The sequence below is a fragment of the Vitis vinifera genome, chromosome 8 (assembly GCF_030704535.1).
Source record: "Vitis vinifera cultivar Pinot Noir 40024 chromosome 8, ASM3070453v1".
Classification (NCBI taxonomy): domain Eukaryota; kingdom Viridiplantae; phylum Streptophyta; class Magnoliopsida; order Vitales; family Vitaceae; genus Vitis; species Vitis vinifera.
The window spans coordinates 20,744,474-20,766,832 of record NC_081812.1 but is presented as its reverse complement, the minus strand read 5'-3'; the positions used below and the strand labels follow the sequence as shown (position 1 = coordinate 20,766,832).

The 22,359-nt window shown below is 32.3% G+C and overlaps 2 protein-coding genes across 6 annotated transcripts in view; both read right to left on the bottom strand.

The window, feature by feature from the left end:
• Positions 1-2,373: 2,373 nt before the first annotated feature.
• Positions 2,374-5,720, bottom strand: LOC100852950 (UPF0481 protein At3g47200). Of its 4 annotated transcripts, none has more exons than XM_010655641.3 (3): positions 5,584-5,720; positions 4,734-5,246; positions 2,374-4,067 (listed from the first exon to the last, which is right to left on the bottom strand). In XM_010655641.3, exon 3 carries the CDS (start codon positions 4,036-4,038, stop codon positions 2,629-2,631), a length of 1,410 nt encoding a protein of 469 aa, XP_010653943.1. In that variant the 5' UTR covers positions 4,039-4,067; positions 4,734-5,246; positions 5,584-5,720; the 3' UTR covers positions 2,374-2,628. The 4 variants fall into 4 exon arrangements, with proteins under 4 accessions (XP_010653943.1, XP_003632727.2, XP_010653944.1 ...); XM_003632679.4 differs by having other exon boundaries at positions 4,734-4,855; XM_010655642.3 differs by lacking the exon at positions 4,734-5,246.
• Positions 5,721-13,005: 7,285 nt separating this feature from the next.
• LOC104880132 (uncharacterized) overlaps positions 13,006-22,359 on the bottom strand; it is a 31,096-nt gene continuing 21,742 nt past the window's right edge. The window contains exons 2-3 of one of the 2 annotated variants that reach the window (XM_059739251.1): positions 15,232-15,283; positions 13,006-14,636 (exon numbers count right to left, since the gene is read on the bottom strand). In XM_059739251.1, the coding sequence (XP_059595234.1) occupies positions 13,289-14,636; positions 15,232-15,281 (1,398 nt within the window). In that variant the 5' untranslated portion in view covers positions 15,282-15,283 and the 3' untranslated portion in view covers positions 13,006-13,288. Of the gene's footprint in view, positions 14,637-15,231; positions 15,771-22,359 lie in introns of those variants that run through there. The other variant, XM_059739250.1, reaches the window with a different exon arrangement.

Below are 22,359 nucleotides of genomic sequence, written 5' to 3'. Positions count from 1 at the left end.
AAGTAATTTTTTATACATTTAATTTTTCTTTTTTTCTTTTTTTGAAAAATTAAGATTTGTTTACTAATGGGTTTTAAAATAATGTTCCGTTTTTAAGAAAAAATAACCAAAAAATATGATTGAAAAGATTAGAAAATAATTTTTTGAAAACATATTTTAATTATTTTCACTTAACATAAGCATGTATACGAATATAAATTAAAAGAAAAAACGACAAAATTTAATGTAATTAAATAATCAATATTATCCCAACGTCAATAAAGCACACAAGGCTTAAAAATCCATTAATCAAATGAACATAAAAATGTTAAAATGGTAAAGGACTCTTCTTCTTCTCTCAATGTTCATGCTGGTTAATGAAACTCTAAATCATAAATGATTAAATATAATAAGTACAAACTTGTTATTTAATAAATAAATAAACAAATTATCTAGGAGTGTTAGTCACCTTTAACCCTGGGTCTAGAAATCTAACCCATAATTAATGTTTAAAAAATCAGGTTAGATGGGACGGTTCGACCGTCGACCGATTAGCAATTCTGTCATATTCAGTCGTTTGAGGCTTTGAGCTGAGTAGCCTTTAAATTGATGTCAAACAACTAGAATGGATGGTCGAATCAGTAAGCCAACTGACTCGATCAATTTCAAGTGAATCAAACGGTTAAAAAAAAAATATCCTTCTCCTCCCCCATAAAGCTCCTGCTTGAGCAACGCCTCTCCCAACCTTTTTCGTTTCTAGTTGACCCATCCCCTTTCCTTCTTCCCAACCCCTCGGCCACTCCCACCCTCCTCCCATTTCCGATTAAAATTCTAATTTTAATTTTAATTTCTAATTTGTAACTAAATTTATGATTTTTAAATAAAATTTTAATTTTTAAATAATATATAAATTATTATTTTTATTTTTATAATTATAATTATTTTTAATAATATATATTATATATTTATGACATCACGGTTCGACTGCTAGTTCGATCGATGGATCGTGAACCAATAACTTTTTCAATTCTAAAAACATTGCTCATAATATTTTGGAATTTCCATTGATCTAATTTTTTCTTTTTTATTGTCATTAATAACTATAAATTATGGCATTGACTCCGTGATGGGCAAAGTGAATATAAATAAAGTACAAATAAATACCTAAGCCTATATATATATATATACACCATCGTTTAGGATTAATTAAGGGTTTAGAAATACCTCAACCCATCTAAATATCAAATATGATTTTCGGATTCCCAAACCATCAATGGTTTGAATGTATATTTTGGTTCTTCATATATTTTTGCATTTGACATATACAATTAAGTTTTTGAGCATATTTAGATATGAAAAAATCGGTAATTACTAATTACAGATATATTAGTACTTCCATTTTATGGAAATATCGACAGATATTTTGACACAAAATATTAGTGAACTTAAAATTAATTAAAAATTATAAAAATATAAGAAAAAAACCCTTAAAAAATAAAATTAGAAGTATAATAGATATTTTAAAGTTATTTTGTTCAAGAAATTGATATATGTATAATATAATTTATCATATTTGATAATAAATATTGTATGTGCTAATAAAAAAAAAGTATGAATTTTATAAATATACATTTATTATTAAACAATGTCAAATATTATTCAATAATAATATTTTGATATTTGATTATAATATGTTTAATTTAAAAATATATTTAATATTAAAATTATATTTCATTTAATTCAATTGTATTAAATGATATAAAATAAATTATAATATATGTATAATTTTTAATACTTAATTAATATATTAATGATATTAAACACTCTATGAAGAAAATTACTATGATAATTTTTATATGTTTGGTATTAAAAAATGGATGAAAAATTTTCATTTAATTATAAAATAATTATAATTAATTTATTTTTTAAGACATTTTTGTAAAAATTATGTTTATACGATGAATTCCAGTGTATATATATATATATATATATATATTTGGTACAACTTATATGATATATAAGGGACGAGTTTGCCCTAGTGGTTGCCTCAACATAGGCCAAATCTTTTTCCTGGGGATCGAGCCCTTCCAGCAACTGAAAATTTAAGTCATTTTTAAAGTTTGACCAAACTCGTCCAAATATATGAAAAATGGATAAAATGCAGAAAAGTCAGCGAAATTCACAGATAAATTGCCAAGATAAGAGGCCTATCGATTGACGGACATAAATACAAATTAAATGTCAACAGATCTGTCAGTAGTCCGCTTGTTTAGAAACTCCATTACCAAGGGTTGAAACACCTGTCTCAGCTATATTGGCTGGGTCAAATCAAGGCAGACCTGTTGTCCGAAGTATAGTGATCAAAACCTTGAATTTAACCAAATGATCAAAACCTTGAATTTAACCAAACGTTGAATTAATGATAAAAGGAACCACAATATTCTCATGCAAGATATTATTTACATCACACATATATTGCATAGATTGTTTAAGATATTATATATATCACCACACATAAATTACATATATTGATTACAAAAGGGAGAAACTCGAGAGAGAGAGACATCGAATTCATTCTCTAGCTCACACATAAACAGCTTCAAGTAGTAGTAAATAAACAATGAGAGGTTTAATTGGTGGGTGGTGATGTCATTTATGAGGGGGGAAAGCTGCAAAGTAGGTTTGGCAGATACTTGAACCAAGGGCCACAACTGCACCAATGAAGGCCAGAAAGGTGAAATTGGAGTGCAGCCATTTGGAGATCCAGACATTTACCCTGGTATTGTAATGCTTCTGAACGCCGGCTTTGACCAGAGCATAAGCATCACGGTTAGGCACCAGATCCTTAGCAATGTCGTTGAAGAGGTCTGCCACCTTTTCGTCACTTCCGAGAAAGTTGAAGAGAGTGTAATTTGATTGCAGCAGCATCACATCCTCAGCATTCTTAATGAGGGAGTCAAGGAAGCATATATAAGAAGTGACTCCAAAATCACCTGGGCCATTTGGACTCATTTCATAAGCTGCCAAGTTCAACAGCTTAAGCTTCGTGGAGGCGTCTATGGTTATATGGGGAAGTTTCAGGTATCCAAAGAAGAAGTAGGACTCGAAAGAAATGTCTCTCATGTAAGTCGTCCTACTCGGTTTAAGATAGATCCCGGCAGCTTCAAGCTCCTTGATGTTTCGATACGACTGCCAGTCGCCTTGTTTGCGCATTTCCCTTGGACCGGTCCCCCGCCATATTCCTTCAGGCTGTCCTTTTTGTTCAGGTACAGGCTGAGGGCCGAGAAGTCCACTTCGCAAAAGGTCGAGGAGATGAGAGGGATCCTTTACAAGATCTAAGTCTGAAGCCATTGTTCCTCGTGGCTTGGCGATGTTAGAAGTGATGAATCTTTCTATCATCTCTTCCATTGTATCCGCCCCTAATCTTGCTCCCTCGAACAACAACTCGAGGATTCCAAAGGGAAGTTGATTCTCAAGCAAGAAACAGTCCAGTTGCACAAAAGCAACGAAATGACTTTTAACATTCAAATCACTCAACTGGCTCTCATTTCTTCTCATCACACATAGGATGAAATATAGTAAAGAACACCCATCTAGAAGCATCATCCAGGCGAGTTCTTCATCATCATATTTGTATGTCTGATCTTCATCATAGCACATCCTCACTAACTTGATATTGCTTTCAATTTTTCTGTACAAATTTTGGATGGACTGGCCACTGTCACGCAGGAACCTTCTGCCACATAGAGGCTTGAGCATTTCCCCTTGGAGAAGATGGGGTTTGCCATGATGGTAAGGACCGAATGAAATCACCCTCGGTTCATAGAATTTCTCGAAATCCTGGGTGTGCCTCAGCATCTGAGGAACCTTTGGTATCTTTCCCCATCGAGTCTGAGAATACATGAACTGGGTCCTTTCTTCTGCATATACCATAGAATTAAACCAACGTTCCAGCCGAGGCGAGAATCCATGAGCATCCATGCTATGCTCCTTAGCCGGCCCGCTTGGCTGACCGCCTTCTTCTGCTGCAACGTTCCTCCTTGTTTCCCACTCCTCCATGGAATTGGGTCACCACCTGGCCCCAATCACTGCAGAGTATATTGGTCCAGAACAGGTAAGTCTACTGATGATACTTCTGCTTATCATAATTCGGAAAACTGTAATGCTAATTAAAGTGGGACGACCAAGAAAGAATAGAAGATCTTTGCAAACTTTATTCAGTTATCAAGTTTGGTATTATCTATTACTTTTGCTAAAGAATTTATGCTGCCACTTTCTGGTTCTATTCATATCCTTTTTAACAATCATATATTATTTGTTTATGTGATGTAAGATGGCTTTGCCAACTAAAATTTGTTAAAAATAATGGAAGAACAACGAGGTTTATCATACTTTGGTAAGTTGAGAATAAACACAAGAAAGGGGTGTGCAACAAAGTCTGCAAGGTATCTTTTTTACACTAGACTTTGCTTTTATTTTGAATTATTTTGTTTTTTGTTTACAAGCTTCAAAATGATTTCTGGGATGAAAATTTATTTTGCAGTAAAGTTGGGATTGCCAATACATTCACTAAGCCATCCCGGGTTTGGTTGTCGTTATTGGTCATGTTTATAAAAGGATTGGGGAAAATTCTACGGTACCACTACGATACCGTACCCAAAAAACAGTCTTGGATGGTTCAATCCGGACCGTCCAACTGGCTTATGCATTTAAAAAAAATAAAAAAAAATAAATAAGCAGGTTGCCGGTCACACCTGGATTTCCCGCTCCATCTCGTAGAAAAGGCAAACACTTGTCTGATGGGCATGAGACTGATGGGTATTAGAGCCACGTTTCAAGAGGGAAGCTATTAGACTGACGGGCATTACAACTTTTCCTGGATTTTAGAGAGTTGAGCTTCAGAAATTTAAATGAGAATTTACAGAGAGAAGAGAGAGTGAGCTTTGGAGGAGAAATCAGAGAGCAAGAAAAGAATCAGGCTTTGGCGGCCACCAATCGGAGATTGAATGAACCGATTCCTGGTGGTGTCCCCTGCAGGCAACTCTAGGCTTTCACCACTCCCCCAGAACAGGTATACTTCACTCATCCTCATGCAGGCAACTCTAAAAAGTTCGGCGATATTTCTGAGAAATATCGCTTATCCGCCGGCTCCGACACAATATTTTTACCGATTCGAAAATATCGCCGAAATTTCGGTATTCTTACCGATTTTTAAGGAAATTTCCCGATATTTCCTACCAGTCCAGGCCGCGCACAGGATACAAAATCTGTCCAATTTTTTTTCAAAAAAAACATAAGATGCTATTTGGTAATCTGATCATGATTTGCAGGCAAATGTTGTGTTTTTCAGCCTGGCTCAGAAATCGTGGATTTAGGGTTCGTGGAATTTAAATCGAATGGCACAAAAGCAAAAAGACACCTAAAACAGATCCAAAAAACACGGGGAGCAAAAAAAAAGGCAATTTTTTTGGTTTACCTTGGGGGTTTGGCATGGATTTCCTCGGAAATCAAATGAATTTTCCCGGAAATCGAATGGGGAATGGATTTTGTTGGGAATCAAACGGGGGTTGAAAAAAAATAATAATAACATGATTAGATTAGTACCTGCGAGGATTGAGACTGGCAGAGGAAAATAGGGCCTTTTTTTGGATTCTCTCGTCTGGAGGGCAGCTTCAGAAAGGGGCTTCTTGATGCCCGAGTGAAAGAAGTGGTGGCCTTTTGATTTTTAGATTTAGTAAGACAAAAAAAAAGGATTTTCCTCACACTGTATAAATAATTATTAATTATCTATGTGTATTTTGATTAAATCTTTACCATATACTGAAATTTTGCGATATTTTATGAATAAAAATTAATTTGATAATATAAATTATTAATAATTTTAATTATTTAAATAAATTAATGTTGATAAAAAAAAGTTATTATCACATATTTTTAATAAAATTTTAAAAATTAAATTTCAAATAAAATATTTTATATAAATTAATTTAATTTTTAATTTAAAATGTAATAAAATTCTAAACTTTTGAATGTTTGAATGATAAAAATTTTAGTGTTAAATAAGTTAGAAGTCCTTTCTAAAATCACTTTTAAACATACACTTTATTATATTTGACTTTTTTTGATATGTGCAAGGAAATGAAAAAAAATCATATCATACGGATAATGAAATGTAGATAATATCCAATAATGAAAATAGGATATTATAATAAAATAAATAAATAAATTACGAGATATATATGAGAATGAAATGTAGATAATATCCAATAGTGAAAATTGGATATTATAATAAAATAAATAAATAAATTAAGAGATATATATGATAATGCAATTGTAGAAATAAAAAATAATAAATAACATATTCAAACATAAGTCTATCATTTTAAAAAAGTCCCTTACTACCACAAAGTACCAACACTTGATATGATATAAAATATCATTTTTTTTAATAATTATGTCTTTTTAATTAAATTGTGATTTGTTCGAATATTTAATTAAAGTATGAGTATATGTTAATCATTAAAATTAAATTAAATTCATTTGGTCATGTGCAAAATGGTACGAATGAAGGCAACTAGGAGAGTACTAATGGGAAGAGGACCTTGGTCGTGTTTGGATATGTTTATGAATTACAATAGGGATTCTAGTCATTTTATAAATGAACATGTGAATCATGTGGTTAATATGTTCACGTGTTTGGAAGGAGAATATATTTTATAGTCAAACCAGAAAAAGCAAATTTTACAAATGTCATTAACGAAACCTAAGGAAAAAGTTTTAGAAAATATATGGGAATTCATTCAATAAGGATCTCGTGGTTTGACAAATAGGTCTTTTGATGACTTAGTAGCTCTTTTCAAGGAATACTGGGAAATATGCTTGCATTTTATTTTGGTACCCAAAATAAAGAGTGGGTACCAAAGAAACCCAAGGATGGGTAGTTACTTAGGTTTTCAGGGATATTTGAGCCCCTCTTAAACCCTGGCTTGGATCAGGCTTCTTGTACTTTGGGCCAATTCAATGAAAATTTAGAAAGAGAAAATAGAACTCATTTAGACTGTTTTTTATTAGTTCTATTTTTCTGATTTTTAAAAGCAAAAATAAATACATGATAAGGAGAAAAATAATTTTTTTTCTTGAATGATAGTAATAGCAAGTGAGACACTGAAGTTATTGGTTCCATTGCAAAGATAAGATGGGGGGATCTTATGGGTATTAATTTTTCTTTTCAAAATTTGTTTACAAGAATTTGAAAACAAAAATACATTAAATACCTTTATTTTTTAAAAACTTGGTATAAAGTTTTTCTAAAAAAATAAAATAAATTACAAATATGACTATTAAAATTATTCTCAAAACTACCTCCCATATGAATGGAGAAAAGTAGGTCATAAAAAATAAAAAAATTGAACGAACAAACCATAAAAAGTGACTACGGTGAGAATATGAACTATTTTGATATATTTATAAATTTTTATGGCATTTCTTAATATTAATTTGTAGGCTAATGGGATTTTTATTTAATTTATATAAAAAATTAAAATTTAAAATATTTTGCAGGACCCTTACTCCAAAAACGTCTCAACTTTTACTTATACATTTATTAGTAAGGTGAATAAAAGCTTTTATTTACTCATCTTAAAAATGAGGAGTATTAAATGAAAGCAATTTTGTAAGCTTGTAAAAAGCTCTTGGAATGAGAAAAGAAAAAGAAAAAAAGACATCCCGAGCAAAAAAAGTTTCCTCAACTTTTCTCTCTTATTCTCGTAACTAATTTTTCTTTATATAATATTTCTAAGAAAATTTATATATTTTCTCTCTTCTCCTTTATCATTTGCATTTTATTTATACTCATCTTGTAACACACTATCAACACAAATTGATCTAAATGTAATTCTCTAATCTTAAACTCAGGATTGTTGATATATAATAAATTTAGCATATTTCTATATTAATATTAGTTAATATAGAATAATCTACAAGCCAAACTAGGGTTGAAGCTTTAAAGGAGGTAGTGAATATGTGCATGTGCAACATAGGCTAGTAACATATTTCATAGACTCCCATGCAAAAACCCTAAAAGCCTGGACGGTACAAATAGCTTTCTACTGACACGCCAGAGAGTTTTCATCATGGATGGTTGTTAAAAAAATCAAAACAACAGTTGTAGCATACAATGGAGTGAACGAAATTCTAGCAGATTATATGTTTATAATCATTTATGCTTGTAAAACTAATTTACTATATCTGATCTTTTAACAGATTATAATTTGGATATCCAAGGACTAGCAATGAATTATTCCCACGAAATCAAAATATAGTGGCGGAGAAACGAAACAAATCATTGATGCTACATCTGATATTTATTAAGATATATTAATTGTTATTTCACAGACCACAAACATCTTTTGCAAGTTTGGTGATGATACAATTAGTGAAAATTTGCTTAGGCTATATTTGGTTTCTAGGAAGTATTAAGGAAATAAAAAAATGTTAAAATAAAAATGATTTTTTATGTTTGATTTCACCATAAAAAAATACAAAAGAAAATAAATTATAATTAAAATTCGTTAAAAGTTTATATATTTTTAAATTATTTAGTCTTTATATAATAAATGATACTAAATGAAATAAGTTTGAAAAAATAGATAAAAATAATTCATTAACTTTAAATCTATTTTTTTATTTATTTATATTTTCACTTAAATTTTTCAAGAATCAATTAATGTCACAACCTGTTCAATTGACACTTCCCATGGGTTTATATGGAGGGTAAGAAGCTTTTGAAGACTTCTAAAATCACCTACACGACATGCTTAATTATCAACTCTTTTGTAAACGGGAACGGGAGACATTAACCCTCCCCGCCCCGGGTTTGGGATGGGGATGGGAAAGAGATTTATATGATTGGGACGGAAATGGGGTAGGGGTGACCCATCCCAAAGCCGCCCCATTACCAATTCTACTTGTATTAGATCCTAGTATACTCCATTTAGCATAAATTAAGATAGTTTTAGAAATACTTTTGGGAGAACGGTTTTTATTTTTTATTTTTTTATAAATTGTTGTATTTACACAAAAAGGCGTATTGGTAGTTAAGTATACTAATCACATCTTGGTAGTTATGTGTACAGTGTACTAGTCACCGGTCATCGTCATCTTTCTCTCTACAAAGGATATCTTTGTGTGTGGTGATACTGTATTTCAAGCTTAGCCCGAAACGAATGGAACGTATAGAATTGGGCCAGGCTTTCCTTGCCCCATGCAATCAATATAGCTGCCTCAAAATATTCTCGCAAAACTATATGAATTGTGAATTTCAAGTAGGTTTTTAAAATTTTCTCTAAGGAGAATTTAAAAAAAATACATATATATATTATCTGTAAACAACTAAAAGAAAGAAATTAATTAATTGTAAATTTAAAAAATTATAAACTAAATTTATCTTTTTAATTGTTTTACACTAATTTTTTTTTTTTTAAATCTAAGTTTGCGATGAATTTGAGATAGTTTAAACTATAGTAGTTTTAGATATATATTTTAAAAAGAATGATATTATTTATTTTTTTATATTACTTTAAAAAAATATTCTTAAAATACGATAGCTTTCAAACAATTGAAAATTCTATGATAAAAATTATCACGTGAAATATTTCTTTTTAAAAATATGAATTTAATGTACAAAAAAGTAATTCAATATATAAAAATAAACTCATCTTTATAAAATAAGTGTTTCATATTAAAAATTAAATTTTAGAGTTTTATATTAAAATTCAATTTATTTTTATATTAAACTCATTTTTTAAAACAAATGTTCAATGCATGATGAGACCTTTTTTTTTCTATATTGATTTTGAATGTACTAATTTTTTTTATAAATAAAATATAAAATGAAAAAAAAATCTACCTTTTTATTTTTTTTAAATAAAGTTTTAAAAAAACGTATTATTTATCTTAAAATTTAATCATTTTATTCATAATTTGAAAACTTTTTCTTGGGAAAAAGAACAAATAATATAGAAACATAAATTATTTTTTTTATTTTTAAAATTAATTTTTAAGATAAAATTGAAAATTAAAAGAAACAATTTTTTTATTATTTCTTAATCAATTTAATATGAAATAGTATTTACTTTTGCACTTAAAGTTTTCATTTTTTACTTATAAACTATAATAAATAATATAATTTAAAAAAAGAAAATTAACGTAACATCTTTCAAAACTATAAATCTAAAAATTAGTTATGTAAATCTTATTAAAAAAAAAAGTAAAATATCTTCTTTCACATTGTTGATATATATGTAATTCTATGCCAAAACGAACATAAAAACGAACAAAATAAAATTAAAATAAAAGCATCCGACAGTGCAAGAACACAAAAGCTAGTGGAGCCTAAATAGTAGGACTTATGATCTGTAGTCTCCCTGGAACAAAGAGAAAATGGAATGGTTAAAATCTTTCTAATTTATTTATTGAAATGCCCTAAAATAAGATAATTTTTTTTAATTAATTCATTTTAAAAATTATTAGATAAAATTGAATTGAAATATGAGGTCAACTCCAAGTCTCCGACCACAATTTTTACAAAACACAAATGAAACTAATTATTAATTTTGACGTGGACATATATCACCCCCACTACATCAGAAGTAGGTTTTGCTTTTAGATAGAAGTAAATCGCATGGTCCACGCCACCAACTCACGACGGATTTGGAAGCCATTATGAAAGAAAAGAAAACAAGTAACTTTGAAGTGGGAGTAAGTCCAAAATCCACGGTGATCAGATTGGATTCTATGGAGGTGGGTGTTTGAAAGTGTCAATTTCAAACCATATGTCACATTCTTTTAAGTGCATTTTTGTACGGATCTTGGAGACTCAAATCTACACACTTCCATAATATCTACCATCTTAAATAAACTATTGTAATATAATTTTCTAATTCTTTTAAATGCATCTCCATGTTTTGAAATTATCCAATGGCCAAAATTTAATCTCATATTGATCCTACGGCTTTGAGGGCTTTCCGATTTTATTTTTAAATTTTATTGAATATATATTTTAAAAATTCATACATTTTATCAACATACATATATAAATTTTTTAACAAAATAGTTTTAATTTATACATTATTTTTGAACTTTTTTAATATTTTTATAAATTTTGATTAATTTTTTTATATTTTTATAAAATTAAATAATTTGATGGATTTACAAAAACCAATATTTTTACATAGGTTGCCGATTAAACCAAATATTATAGTAGATTTAAATCAATAAATTATTTATATATTTTTTTCATTTTTTTCACTTATATAGTTCTTCTATATAAATATTAAATTATTTAAAAATATATACATTTCTTAATAATTTTATTTATATCTTACTTTCTTTCTCATTTTCTATAGTAAAAACAAATATAAGAAAATAATTTTTTTCTTCTCTATTATTTTTTTGGGAATTAATATAGCCTAAGCATTTTTTTCCTTGTGGTATTTTTATGGGAATTAACATAGCCTAAAAATTTGAAGAAAGTGTAAAAAAAATTGAAAAAAATAATGTAAAAAATAAAAATAAATTTAAAGTAAATAAATTATTTTTATATGTTTTTCCGAACATATTTTACCTATTTTCATGAATTATGTAAAGATGGAATAATTTTAAAATTGATAATTTTTAATATAATTTTAATTATATTTGATTTGATTTGATATTTTTTTTATAGTGAAATCAAATGTAAAAAATTTATTTTTCTCAATCAATTTTTTCTTTTCTTATTATTTTTCAAGACCAGACAAAATTACCTAAAATTTGTTTGGCACATGTCTCAAGCCTCCGTATATTTTACTCTTTTTTTTTTTTTGAATTGAAATTCGAATAAATCATATGTTTTAGGATCACTTAGGAATCAAATCACTACGATTCTTTTAAGTGATCATACCTTATATATCCAAGGCTAACAAAAAATAATTAATTATTCCCTTCAAATCAGAATAGAGATTTTGTGTCTTATCACCAAAATGGTCAAGAAAAGAAATAGGTCATTGGGGCTTCATATAACCTAATTAAGATAGACTAATAGTTCTTTCAAAAATCACAACTAGATATTAGTTATATTTATTATCATATTTTGGGTAACAAACCATATCACAAAAAGATCAATTTAAAGAAAAAAAAAAAAAAGAAGTTCAATAGTGCAAAATTTTAACTTACCCGTATTAAGATACACAAATGGAATTAGCTAGCCTGTATTCATATTGTGAAATAGAATTGCTTACAACTACAATAGGACGATTATTTAATATTTTCATAGGAAAAAAAAAATGAAAAACCTTAAACCGTAATCTTAAAAAGTTCTTATATTTTCAATACATGTTGAAAGTTATTATCTACTTTACAAGTGGAGTGATTTCTTAATAAGAATTAGTGAATTTTATGTTTCAAATGTCATTTAATTTAGAATTTATTTGTATAATAATTTTTTTTAAGGAATTTGAAGGTGATTTAGAAAAACATGCATAAAAATATAGACATTATAAAAATTTTGATAGAATTTAATTGTCACTTATTGAAATTGTGGAATTTATTAAAAATATATCTATAAATATATCAACATTATATAGGATTAATAAAATAAAAACATAAATTTTAATGGTTTATTTATTGAGAATGGTCAATTCAAGATGCGATGGTGCATTGAAGTTTGTAACATGGGCCAACAACTATCAAAAGTAAAGTTAATTTGTAAGATTGGCGATACAACCATCCAAGGGCTTTAATTAAGCAAGTAAACCAACAACAAATCTTGTGTCTATATTTCGTCATCTTGATTACAAATCATTCATAGCCAGAGGCACACACAAAAGATCATAATGTTCAATACACCAAATTGTTTTCCATAATAAGATGCCTTTATTTAAACCCTGAGGGGTAGCTCAGTTGGTCAGGCCTTGGGTTTGCTCCCCAATGGTCACCAGTTCGAGTCCTCTCAGGGCCACTGGAGGTTTATCAAAAAAAAAAAAAAGATGCCTTTATTTAACAAAGTCCCGCGTAAAAATATAAAACACTCCAAAATAAGACAAGTAGCTAAGCATGATAGACTGACATGTATAAGCCTGAGTACATGCACGAGATGACGCCTCAGAGCCAACTCTTCGGATAGGCCCCTTGGCATGAGCAAGAGCTGTTTCTTGGGCTAGGTAGAAAGTGGAAAGAAAAGCAATCAATTTTGAGTAATGCAGGTATATAGACAAGACGAGGGGGAGTTGGGAGTGATAGGATACCTGGAAATAGAGCTTGAGTCTTTGGACTATTAGGAGAAGACTGAAGTGTAAGCCTGAATGCCAGTAAGCGTTAGTCCTATAATTGCACCAATCAAAGCGATGAAACTCCAGGGGCTACTGAAATATTTTTGCTTGAACTGAATATAACCCTTCCGCCATCTGCTATTGTCGTGCCTCTTAACATGATTGTCAATCTGAATTATCACATCGTAATACGGAGAAAGATTCGGCACCAATTTGCTGCACACGTTGTTGAAAAATTGGGCGACTTCTATTTGTTCCCCGGCAAAGTTACGGAGTATTCCGGCTGCCTGAAGCTCCTTCACATCGTCCCAACGATCAATGAGTGAATCCAGGAAGCATAGGTAAGAGATTATGCCAACGTTGTTGGTGGTAGTTTCGGAGGTATTAGAGGATTCGAAGGCTACCAAGTTTAAGAAAATTATCATAGTGGAGGTGTTCATGGAAATGATAGGTAGCTTGAGGCATCCGGAGGTGCAAGAGTGAGACTTGAAAGAAATATCTGTCAAGTAACTCGTGGGACTGGGCTTAAAATGGATGCCCACTTTCCTAAGCTCCTGGACGTTTTTACATGAGGGCCATTTGGGTATCCTACGCCTTTTGCATTCTTTGTCCTGTTTTTGTCGTGGGCTACTTGTTTCCGGTTTGTTTAAAATGACACCTTGCAAATAGTGGAGCAGATGGCAGGGTTGGCAGGGTTGTTGATTGTCTTCTTCTACTGATATTCCTCGAGGGAAGGGGACATGAGATGCAACGAAATCGTTTATCTTTCCTTTCATCGGAATTGAATTTTCTGCGTCCTTTAACAGCAGCTCGAGGACCTCATAGGGAAGTTGGTTCTCCAGCAAGAACAAGTCCTGTTTTATATAAGCAATTTCATGATTTGTAAAATCGAAATTACTGAACCCATCCTCCTTGCTGCTGAAGTTGATGAAATGTAGTAAAAAACACCCGTCCAGTAAGAACATCGTGGCCAGCTGATTGTCGTCATATTCGGATATTTGCGGGTTATCATAGCACTTCCTCAGTTGGGGTGTCTTTGTTTTAATTTTGCGGTACAAATCATATTTCTCCTGGTTACTTTCCCTAATGAACTTCTCGGCATGCACAGACTTCAGCTTTTGCGCTTTCCGGAGATTCTTGTTATAGTAGTAGGGACCGATTGAAACCACGCTTGGTTGAATCCATGGAAGCAATCTTATATTTTGACTATTTCTCAAAGTATCGGGAACCTTTGGTATCCTTGGTAATCTACTTTCACAAGGAGTCCTTTCTTTTTCGATATTTGACGCTTTATCACCATACCAAACTTCAATATCAATTGCATGTTCATCAGAACTTTCGCCTGTTGTAACGCTGCCATTAAATGATACCTGGTTACCAAACCAAAACAAGGCTCGGTTCTACAGCCAGATGAAAACACGTCATTCCCCAAATGCAACATTACTACTACAATCTGCCAATTTCACTTGCTAAATAAACATTGGATTTATTAGCTTTTGATAATTTCAGAAATAACTTGAAACTACTTAATACCAAAAATTTGTAATACAATTCTTTTATAAAATCAAAATAATTTTTTTTTAAAACAACTAATTGAAATAAGTTTTTTGTTTTTTATTTTCAAAAACAATTTCTCAACCATTCATTTTTATAAAACTTTAAAAAAAAAAAAAAAACCTTTTTTTTAACTTAAAAATTGTTTTTAAAAACAAGCCCCATTCTTTATAAAAGATTTCTTATCCTTTTAGATGTCACTGTAAATACAAATTACCTTTTCTTAAAGCACGTACAATTAAAAAATAAAAAAAAATAAAAATCCTCCTATTCATAAGCAAACCACAATGGTTGCAGAGTGAAGCAAATAAAATTAACGAGCAACAATGCCAAACAACATAAACTCACAAAATTGAACAAGCAGAAAGCTATATAAGGGTAGAGGGAGTAGTACTTGGTGTTCGTCGGTTGTGGCGTAGTGTCTGCGTGGGCGGCGCCTTCCATGCGGATAGAGGGGTGTGGTGCTGCGTGGGCTGAGGCGCGGTGGTGCTATGGGCTTTGAGAAGAGATGATTGCGGTGGTGAGATCTATGGGTGTTGTTCCAGAATGGTGATTACGAGCTCTGAGAGGTGATGATGTTGTGGTGTGGTGTGGTGTGTTGGAGGTGGAAGAACGTATGAATTGTATGGAGATGTGAAGTTGTAGTGAGAATTGGTGTTTACCGTGGCGTAAAGGCTGGTTCCATATGGAATGGGTATGGAAGGCCGTGGAAGTGACCAGGATGTGGGTAGCAGCAAGACGGTGATGATCAGGATGGGTGTGGAGGTTGCTATAGAGGTGATGGAGATGATGGAGTTGAGGATCGTGGGTGCGTACGTGTTGGGTGTTGAGATGAAGCCGCCTGCGCGTGTGGGCTGGGTTCCGGCTCTGCGTTGGGGAGCTTAGCGAGGGAGGTCCAGAATGTGTGCACACCCCCTTTTTTTTCTGGGGGAAAATTGTGTTTATAGGCCATTATATGAAAAAAAAATATATAGGTTTGGAACCCATATAATTGAAATATGGGTTTTACCTGATAATAACAAAAATATTATTGGTTTCATGCACTATTTACTGTTCATATTCATATTTTTGAAATTACCCTTTTTTTTTTTTTTTTTTTTTTCCCTCTCTTGTGTCTCCCCCTCCTCTGCCGCTCAACCCCCCTCTCCCCGTTTCCATCCTCGTTTGATTTCCGAGTTGGGGTTTTGCATGGATTTTCTCGGAAATCAAACAAGGGCGAATTTTCCCGGAAAACGAAATGGGGGCCGGAAAAAAAGCAATTTTTTTTTGTTTTCCTTGGGGTTTTGTATGGATTTTCTCGGAAATCAAACGGAAAACGAATGGGGGCGGAAAAAAAAGCAATTTTTTTGTTTTCCTTAGGGTTTTGCATCGATTTTCTCGGAAATCAAACGGAAAATGAATGGAGGCGGAAAAAAAGCAATTTTTTTTGTTTTCCTTAGGGTTTTGCATGAATTTTCTCGGAAATCAAACAAGGATGAATTTTCCCGGAAAATGAAGGGGGGACGGCGGCGACGGCAGATCCAGAAAACATAGGGGGCAAAAGAAAAAGCAATTTTTTTGGTTTTCCTTGGGGGTGGATTTTCTCGGAAATCAAACGAGGATGAATTTTCTCGGAAACGAATGGAGGGAGGAGGGGGGGCAGATCCAGAAAATACGGGGAGCAAAAAAAAAAAGTAATTTTTTTGGTTTTCTTGGGGGTTTTGCATGGATTTTCTCAGAAATCACGAGGATGAATTTTCCCGGGGAAACGATTTGGGGGGTGCAGAATTTTCCGGGAAAACGAAGGGGGGAGGAGGAAAAAAAAAAAGGGTAATTTCGGAAATAGGAATATAAACAGTAAATAATGCATAAAACCAATAATATTTTTGTTATTAACAGGTAAAATCCATATTTCAGTTATACAGTTTCCAAATCTATATATTTTTCATATAAGGGTCTATAAACACAACTTTCCCTTGATTTCTCCCCTGTTTTGGTCTTATTTTTTAAAATATAATATTTATTTTACTTTCAGTGGGTCATATTTCAAACGCGTGCGCCAGATTTTCTGAAGTTGTATCTATAATAATCTACAAGTCACGATAGTGGTTATATTTGGATAAAAAGAGGGCCCCTAGCACAGAGATAAATTGTCTTTAGTGGCGGCTGAGGCTTACTATGACTTGAAAAAAAAATAAAAATAGCCATTAAGAAATGATTGCCATGTGGTTAGTGTCGGCCACTATCTATACTTTCTATAAAAGAACAAAATGTTTGTCATTTTTTCTCTCGTGAATAGGAGAAAAGGCCGGACTTTTCTCAATAGTATGATAATTTAAAAAAATTATGCTTAAATTATTGTAGTAGAATAAGTTATTACAAAGTTATCCTTAAAAAATATTTTTTTTAAAAATATATATATATATATTTTAAAAAAAATTCCCAAATTAAAAAAAAAAAAAAGAATTTCCTCAAGGAACTCGTCTCTTGAAGAGACGAGTTCACATGGGAAAAAAATATATTTTTTTTATTCCTAAATTATAAATAAAAAAAAAAAAAAAGAATTTCCTCAAGGAACTCGTCTCTTCAAGAGACGAGTTCACATGGGAAAATTTTTTATTTTTTTTTTAAAATATATATTTTTTTAAAAAAAATTCCCAAATTAAAAAAAAAAAAAAAAAAATTCCTCAAGGAACTCGTCTCTTGACATGGAAAAAATATATATATATATATATATATATATATATATATATATATATATATATATATATATATATATATATATATATTTTAAGTAGTTCCTTAGGAAATTCTTTTTTTTTTTTTTTTAATTTGGGAATTTTAAAAAAAAAATTATTTTTTTTTTCATGGAACTCGTCTCTTGAAGAGACGAGTTCCCTTGTGGGAATTTTTTTTTAATATATTTTTTAAAAAAAATATTTTTTTTTCCATGGAACTCGTATCTTGAAAAGACGAGTTCCCTTGAGAAAATTCTTTTTTAAAAAAAAAAAAATTGGGATTTTTTTTAAAAAAATATATATATTTTAAAAAAAAAAAAAAAATTCCATGGGAACTCGTCTCTTAAAGAGACTAGTTCCCTTGAGCAACTGTTTTTTTTTTTTTTTTTTTTTTTTTTTTTAATTTGGAAATTTTTTTTAAAATATATATTTTTTTTCATGGAACTCGTCTCTTGAAGAGACGAGTTCCCTTGAGTAAATGGGGAATTTTTTTAAAAATATATATATATATATATTTTTTCATGGAACTTGTCTCTTCAAAATTTATCCGTTCACCCTCTCTCCTCTTTCCTCTCTCCTCTCTCCTCTCTCCTCTCTCCTCTCTCCTATGTGGCAAAAACTATCATATATTTGTAATAACTTCTTCACTACAATAATTTAAACATAACTTTTTTAAATTACCGTACTATTAAGAAAAGTCCAGAAAAGGCCCATGTGGTGAAATACTCCTTACTTCTCTTTATTTGATGCTCTCACTTCTGTGACTTGCCCAGGGTGTTATAGATTAGAAAATGTGTGGTGGTGGACTAGCTTTACTTTTCTTCCATGGGGTATCTTTCCTCGGGTCATTGGGACCACCTGTAGATATCAATTTCATTTTTCTTTCCTCACGTGGTGGATTTTTATTTTTTTTATAAGTGGTTAATTTGATTAGTACCTGAGATTTAGTGTTAATATACTACAACATCCTTGGTTTAAAATTTTGTTAATTAAAATCCTTATAGAAAATTATTAAATATACTCACCTAATTTTTTTATCTAAAATTATTCGAGAAAGTAAATTTTTCTAAAAAATAAAAATATTAGGATGTTAATTAGAACAATTTAAAAGCAATGAGGATAGAGGGAGTAGCACTTGTTATTCGTCGGAGGCGAAGTGGTGGTGCCTGCGGGGGCGGCGTGTTCCATGCAGATAGAGGTATGTGAAGAATTTGAAGAAAAATATGAAGGAATTTGAAGACAAAATATGGAGGAACACCTCAATTCATTTTGTGATACCTTCCTTTACAATGAATGAAAACATAAATAAATAGGCTACGGATATGAGACAATTCCGGAATGGAATTTCCCTTACATGGAAAGTGAATAAACTCTTATATGGGAATTAAATAAACTACTCTTACATGGAAAGTAAATAAACTACTCTTACATGGAAAGTGAATAAACTACTCTTACATGGAAAGTGAATAAACTACCTTGCTAGAATTATTCCTAAATCAATTATAATAAAGGTTGTACATTACACTAATTAGGGAAGTAAACAGAGGATGTTGGCTTGATTTCCAACACTCCCCCTCAAGCCGCGTTGTAGATGTTGATCATTCCAAGTTTTTCTGTCAGATCTTCGAAGTTAACTCGAGCAAGAGCTTTTGTGAGAATGTCAGTCGTTTGACAGTTTGTCGGAGTGTAGCTGACTTTGAAAACTCCTTCTTCAATCTTTTCCTTGATAAAGTGTCGATCTATCTCCACGTGCTTAGTTCGATCATGATGAACCGGATTCTTAGCGATACTGATGGCAGCTTGATTGTCGCAGTATAACACCATAGGATGCTTCAATGGAACCCGTAATTCTTCTAACAGCCTGTTCAACCAGATTCCCTTGCAGATACCTTGTGCCATAGCACGAAATTCTGCCTCAGCACTGCTACGGGCTACCACTGACTGTTTCTTGCTTCGCCATGTAACCAAGTTCCCCCAGACAAATGAACAATAGCCTGAAGTTGATCTCCGATCAGTCACTGAACCTGCCCAATCTGCATCTGAAAAAATTTCAATCTCTTTCTTTGTTGTTCTTTGAAATAAGAGGCCCTTTCCCGGTGTCATCTTGAGGTATCTCAATATTCTGATCACAGCAGTCATGTGTTTTTCGGTTGGATTATTCATGAATTGACTTACCACACTAACGGAGAAGCCGATGTCTGGCCTTGTATGAGAAAGATAGATGAGTTTCCCCACAAGACGTTGATATCTTCCTTTATCAACTGGCGCACTTCCATCACTTTCTTCCAGTTTGACAGTTGTATCCATAGGTGTTTCTGCCGGCTTGCATCCTAGCATTCCTGTTTCATTCAATAAGTCCAGAACGTATTTGCGTTGTGAGACTACTATACCTTTCTTTGACCTAGCAATCTCCATTCCGAGAAAGTACTTGAGGTTTCCAAGATCCTTGATCTCAAATTCCTTTGTCAGTAATTTTTTAAGTAAGTCAATTTTCTCTTCATGATCACCTATCAAAATTATGTCGTCCACATATACAATGATAATTGTCAGTTTCCCTTCTGAGAAGTGTTTCACAAATAATGTGTGATCGGATTGACATTGAACGAATCCGTACCCTTTCACTACCTTAGTGAACCGTTCAAACCAAGCCCTGGGAGATTGTTTGAGACCATACAAAGATTTTCGGAGTCTGCAAACCTTGTTGAAATTTGATGTCGTCTCAAGTCCAGTAGGAATGTCCATGTAAACTTCTTCCTCTAAGTCACCATTGAGGAATGCATTCTTCACATCAAGTTGGTGAAGCGACCAATCGAGATTAGCTGCCAAGGATAAAAGTACACGAACAGTATTGAGCTTGGCAACTGGAGCAAAAGTTTCTTGATAGTCAATGCCATAGGATTGGGTGAATCCTTTGGCGACCAACCGAGCCTTATACCTGTCCACATTACCATCTGCCTTGTACTTTACTGTGAAAATCCACTTACACCCAACTGGTTTCTTACCTCTTGGGAGGTCAGTAATTTCTCACGTACCATTCTTTTCCAGCGCCCGAACTTCCTCATCGACTGCCGCCTTCCACTTAGGATACTTGAAAGCTTTCTGAATATTCTGAGGAACTTGTATCTCTGTGATGCTAAAAGTGAATGCACGAAACGTAGGTGATAGCTTATCATAAGAAATAAAATTTCCAATGGGATGCTGAGTGCATGATCTAACTCCTTTCCTCCAAGCTATGGGCATATTAAGAATATCATTTTCTAACTCGGAATCAACAGTACCATCAGGAGCGTTGTTACCTGGAAGTTTGCTTGGATTAGGACCCGGTTCTGCCTCATGGGTTTGTTGAGAAAGTGCTCTTTCCTCCGTTTCCTCTTGGATGTGCTCCTTATCCCACAAGTCAACAATGGACTCGGGTTGATTAAATGACTCTGGAGGAATGTGATTTTCAGTGGTGATGGGTGACTCACTGAATGACTCAAGATCCCAAAATTGATATTCCTGAGTTGAATTCTCCCCCTGAATATTGTTTTTGGGATAGTAAGGCTAGGTTTCAAAAAAGGTGACATCCATTGAATTGTAGAATTTTCTTGTGACCGGAGAGTAACACTTATACCCTTTTTGATTTGAAGAATACCCAAGAAAGATGCACTTGAGTGACCTAGGATCAAGTTTACTTCTATGTTGTTGATTGATATGAACAAAGACAGAGCACCCGAAAATTTTGGGTGGGACGGTGGAGATGAGACGAGTAGTCGGAAAGGATTTTAGGAGAGTTTGACAAGGTGTTTGGAATTTTAGTACCCTAGACGGCATCCTATTGATGAGGTAGGCTGCCGTAAGGACAGCTTGCCCCCAGAATAATTTTGGAACATTCATGGAGAACATTAGTGATCTAGCCACCTCTAACAAATGCCTATTTTTCCTTTCAGCGATTCCGTTTTGTTGTGGGGTATCAACACATGAACTTAAGTGAACTATCCCTTCTTGTGCTAGAAATTCTCTTAGAATGGAGTTGAAATAATCCCTAGCATTATCAGACTTTAGAATTTGTATTTTTGACTGGAATTGGGTCTGAATCATATTTTTAAAATTTTTGAAAATTTGACTCGTTTCAGATTTTTCTTTCATGAGGAATACCCAAGTTAATCTAGTGTGATCATCTATGAATGAGACAAACCACCTAGTACCAGTTACATTTTTTATTCTTGACGGACCCCAGATATCGCTATGAATTATTGAGAATGGACTAGACTCTTTATAGGGTTGAATGGGAAAATGAGACCGGACTTGCTTTGATAATTGACAGATTTCACACTCAAAGGATTGTGGATTTTTATTAAATAATGAAGGAAATAAATGCTTGAGATACATAACATTTGGATGACCTAAGCGATAGTGCCACAATCTAATTGCACTATCGTTATTTTGACATGAAACCGAAAAAGAATTACTACCAACTGTTATTTGAGGTTGTTCTTGTGGATCGTGGCGCTCCTTAAGAATGTAGAGTCCAGAGCATTCCTCAGCATTGCCAATCGTCTTCCCCAAATCCAAATCCTGAAATTCACAGTGAGTGGAGGAAAAATTAGTAATACACCTCTTTTCCTTAGTGAGTTTACTAATTGACAATAGATTACAGTCCAAGTTAGGAACAAGGAGAACAGAGTTGAGAGTAAGATCCCTTGATAGCACAACTGAACCTGTTTCGACAACCTTTGATAGTGAACCATCTGCTATTCGGACTGTTAAATTATTTGGACATGAGCTATATGTATCAAAAATTGTCGCATCTCCCGTCATATGAT

Excerpts from the sequence above, each read along its gene's own strand:
- LOC100852950 (XM_010655641.3), bottom strand. The coding sequence starts at position 4,038 with ATGGAGGAGTGGGAAACAAGGAGGAACGTTGCAGCAGAAGAAGGCGGT.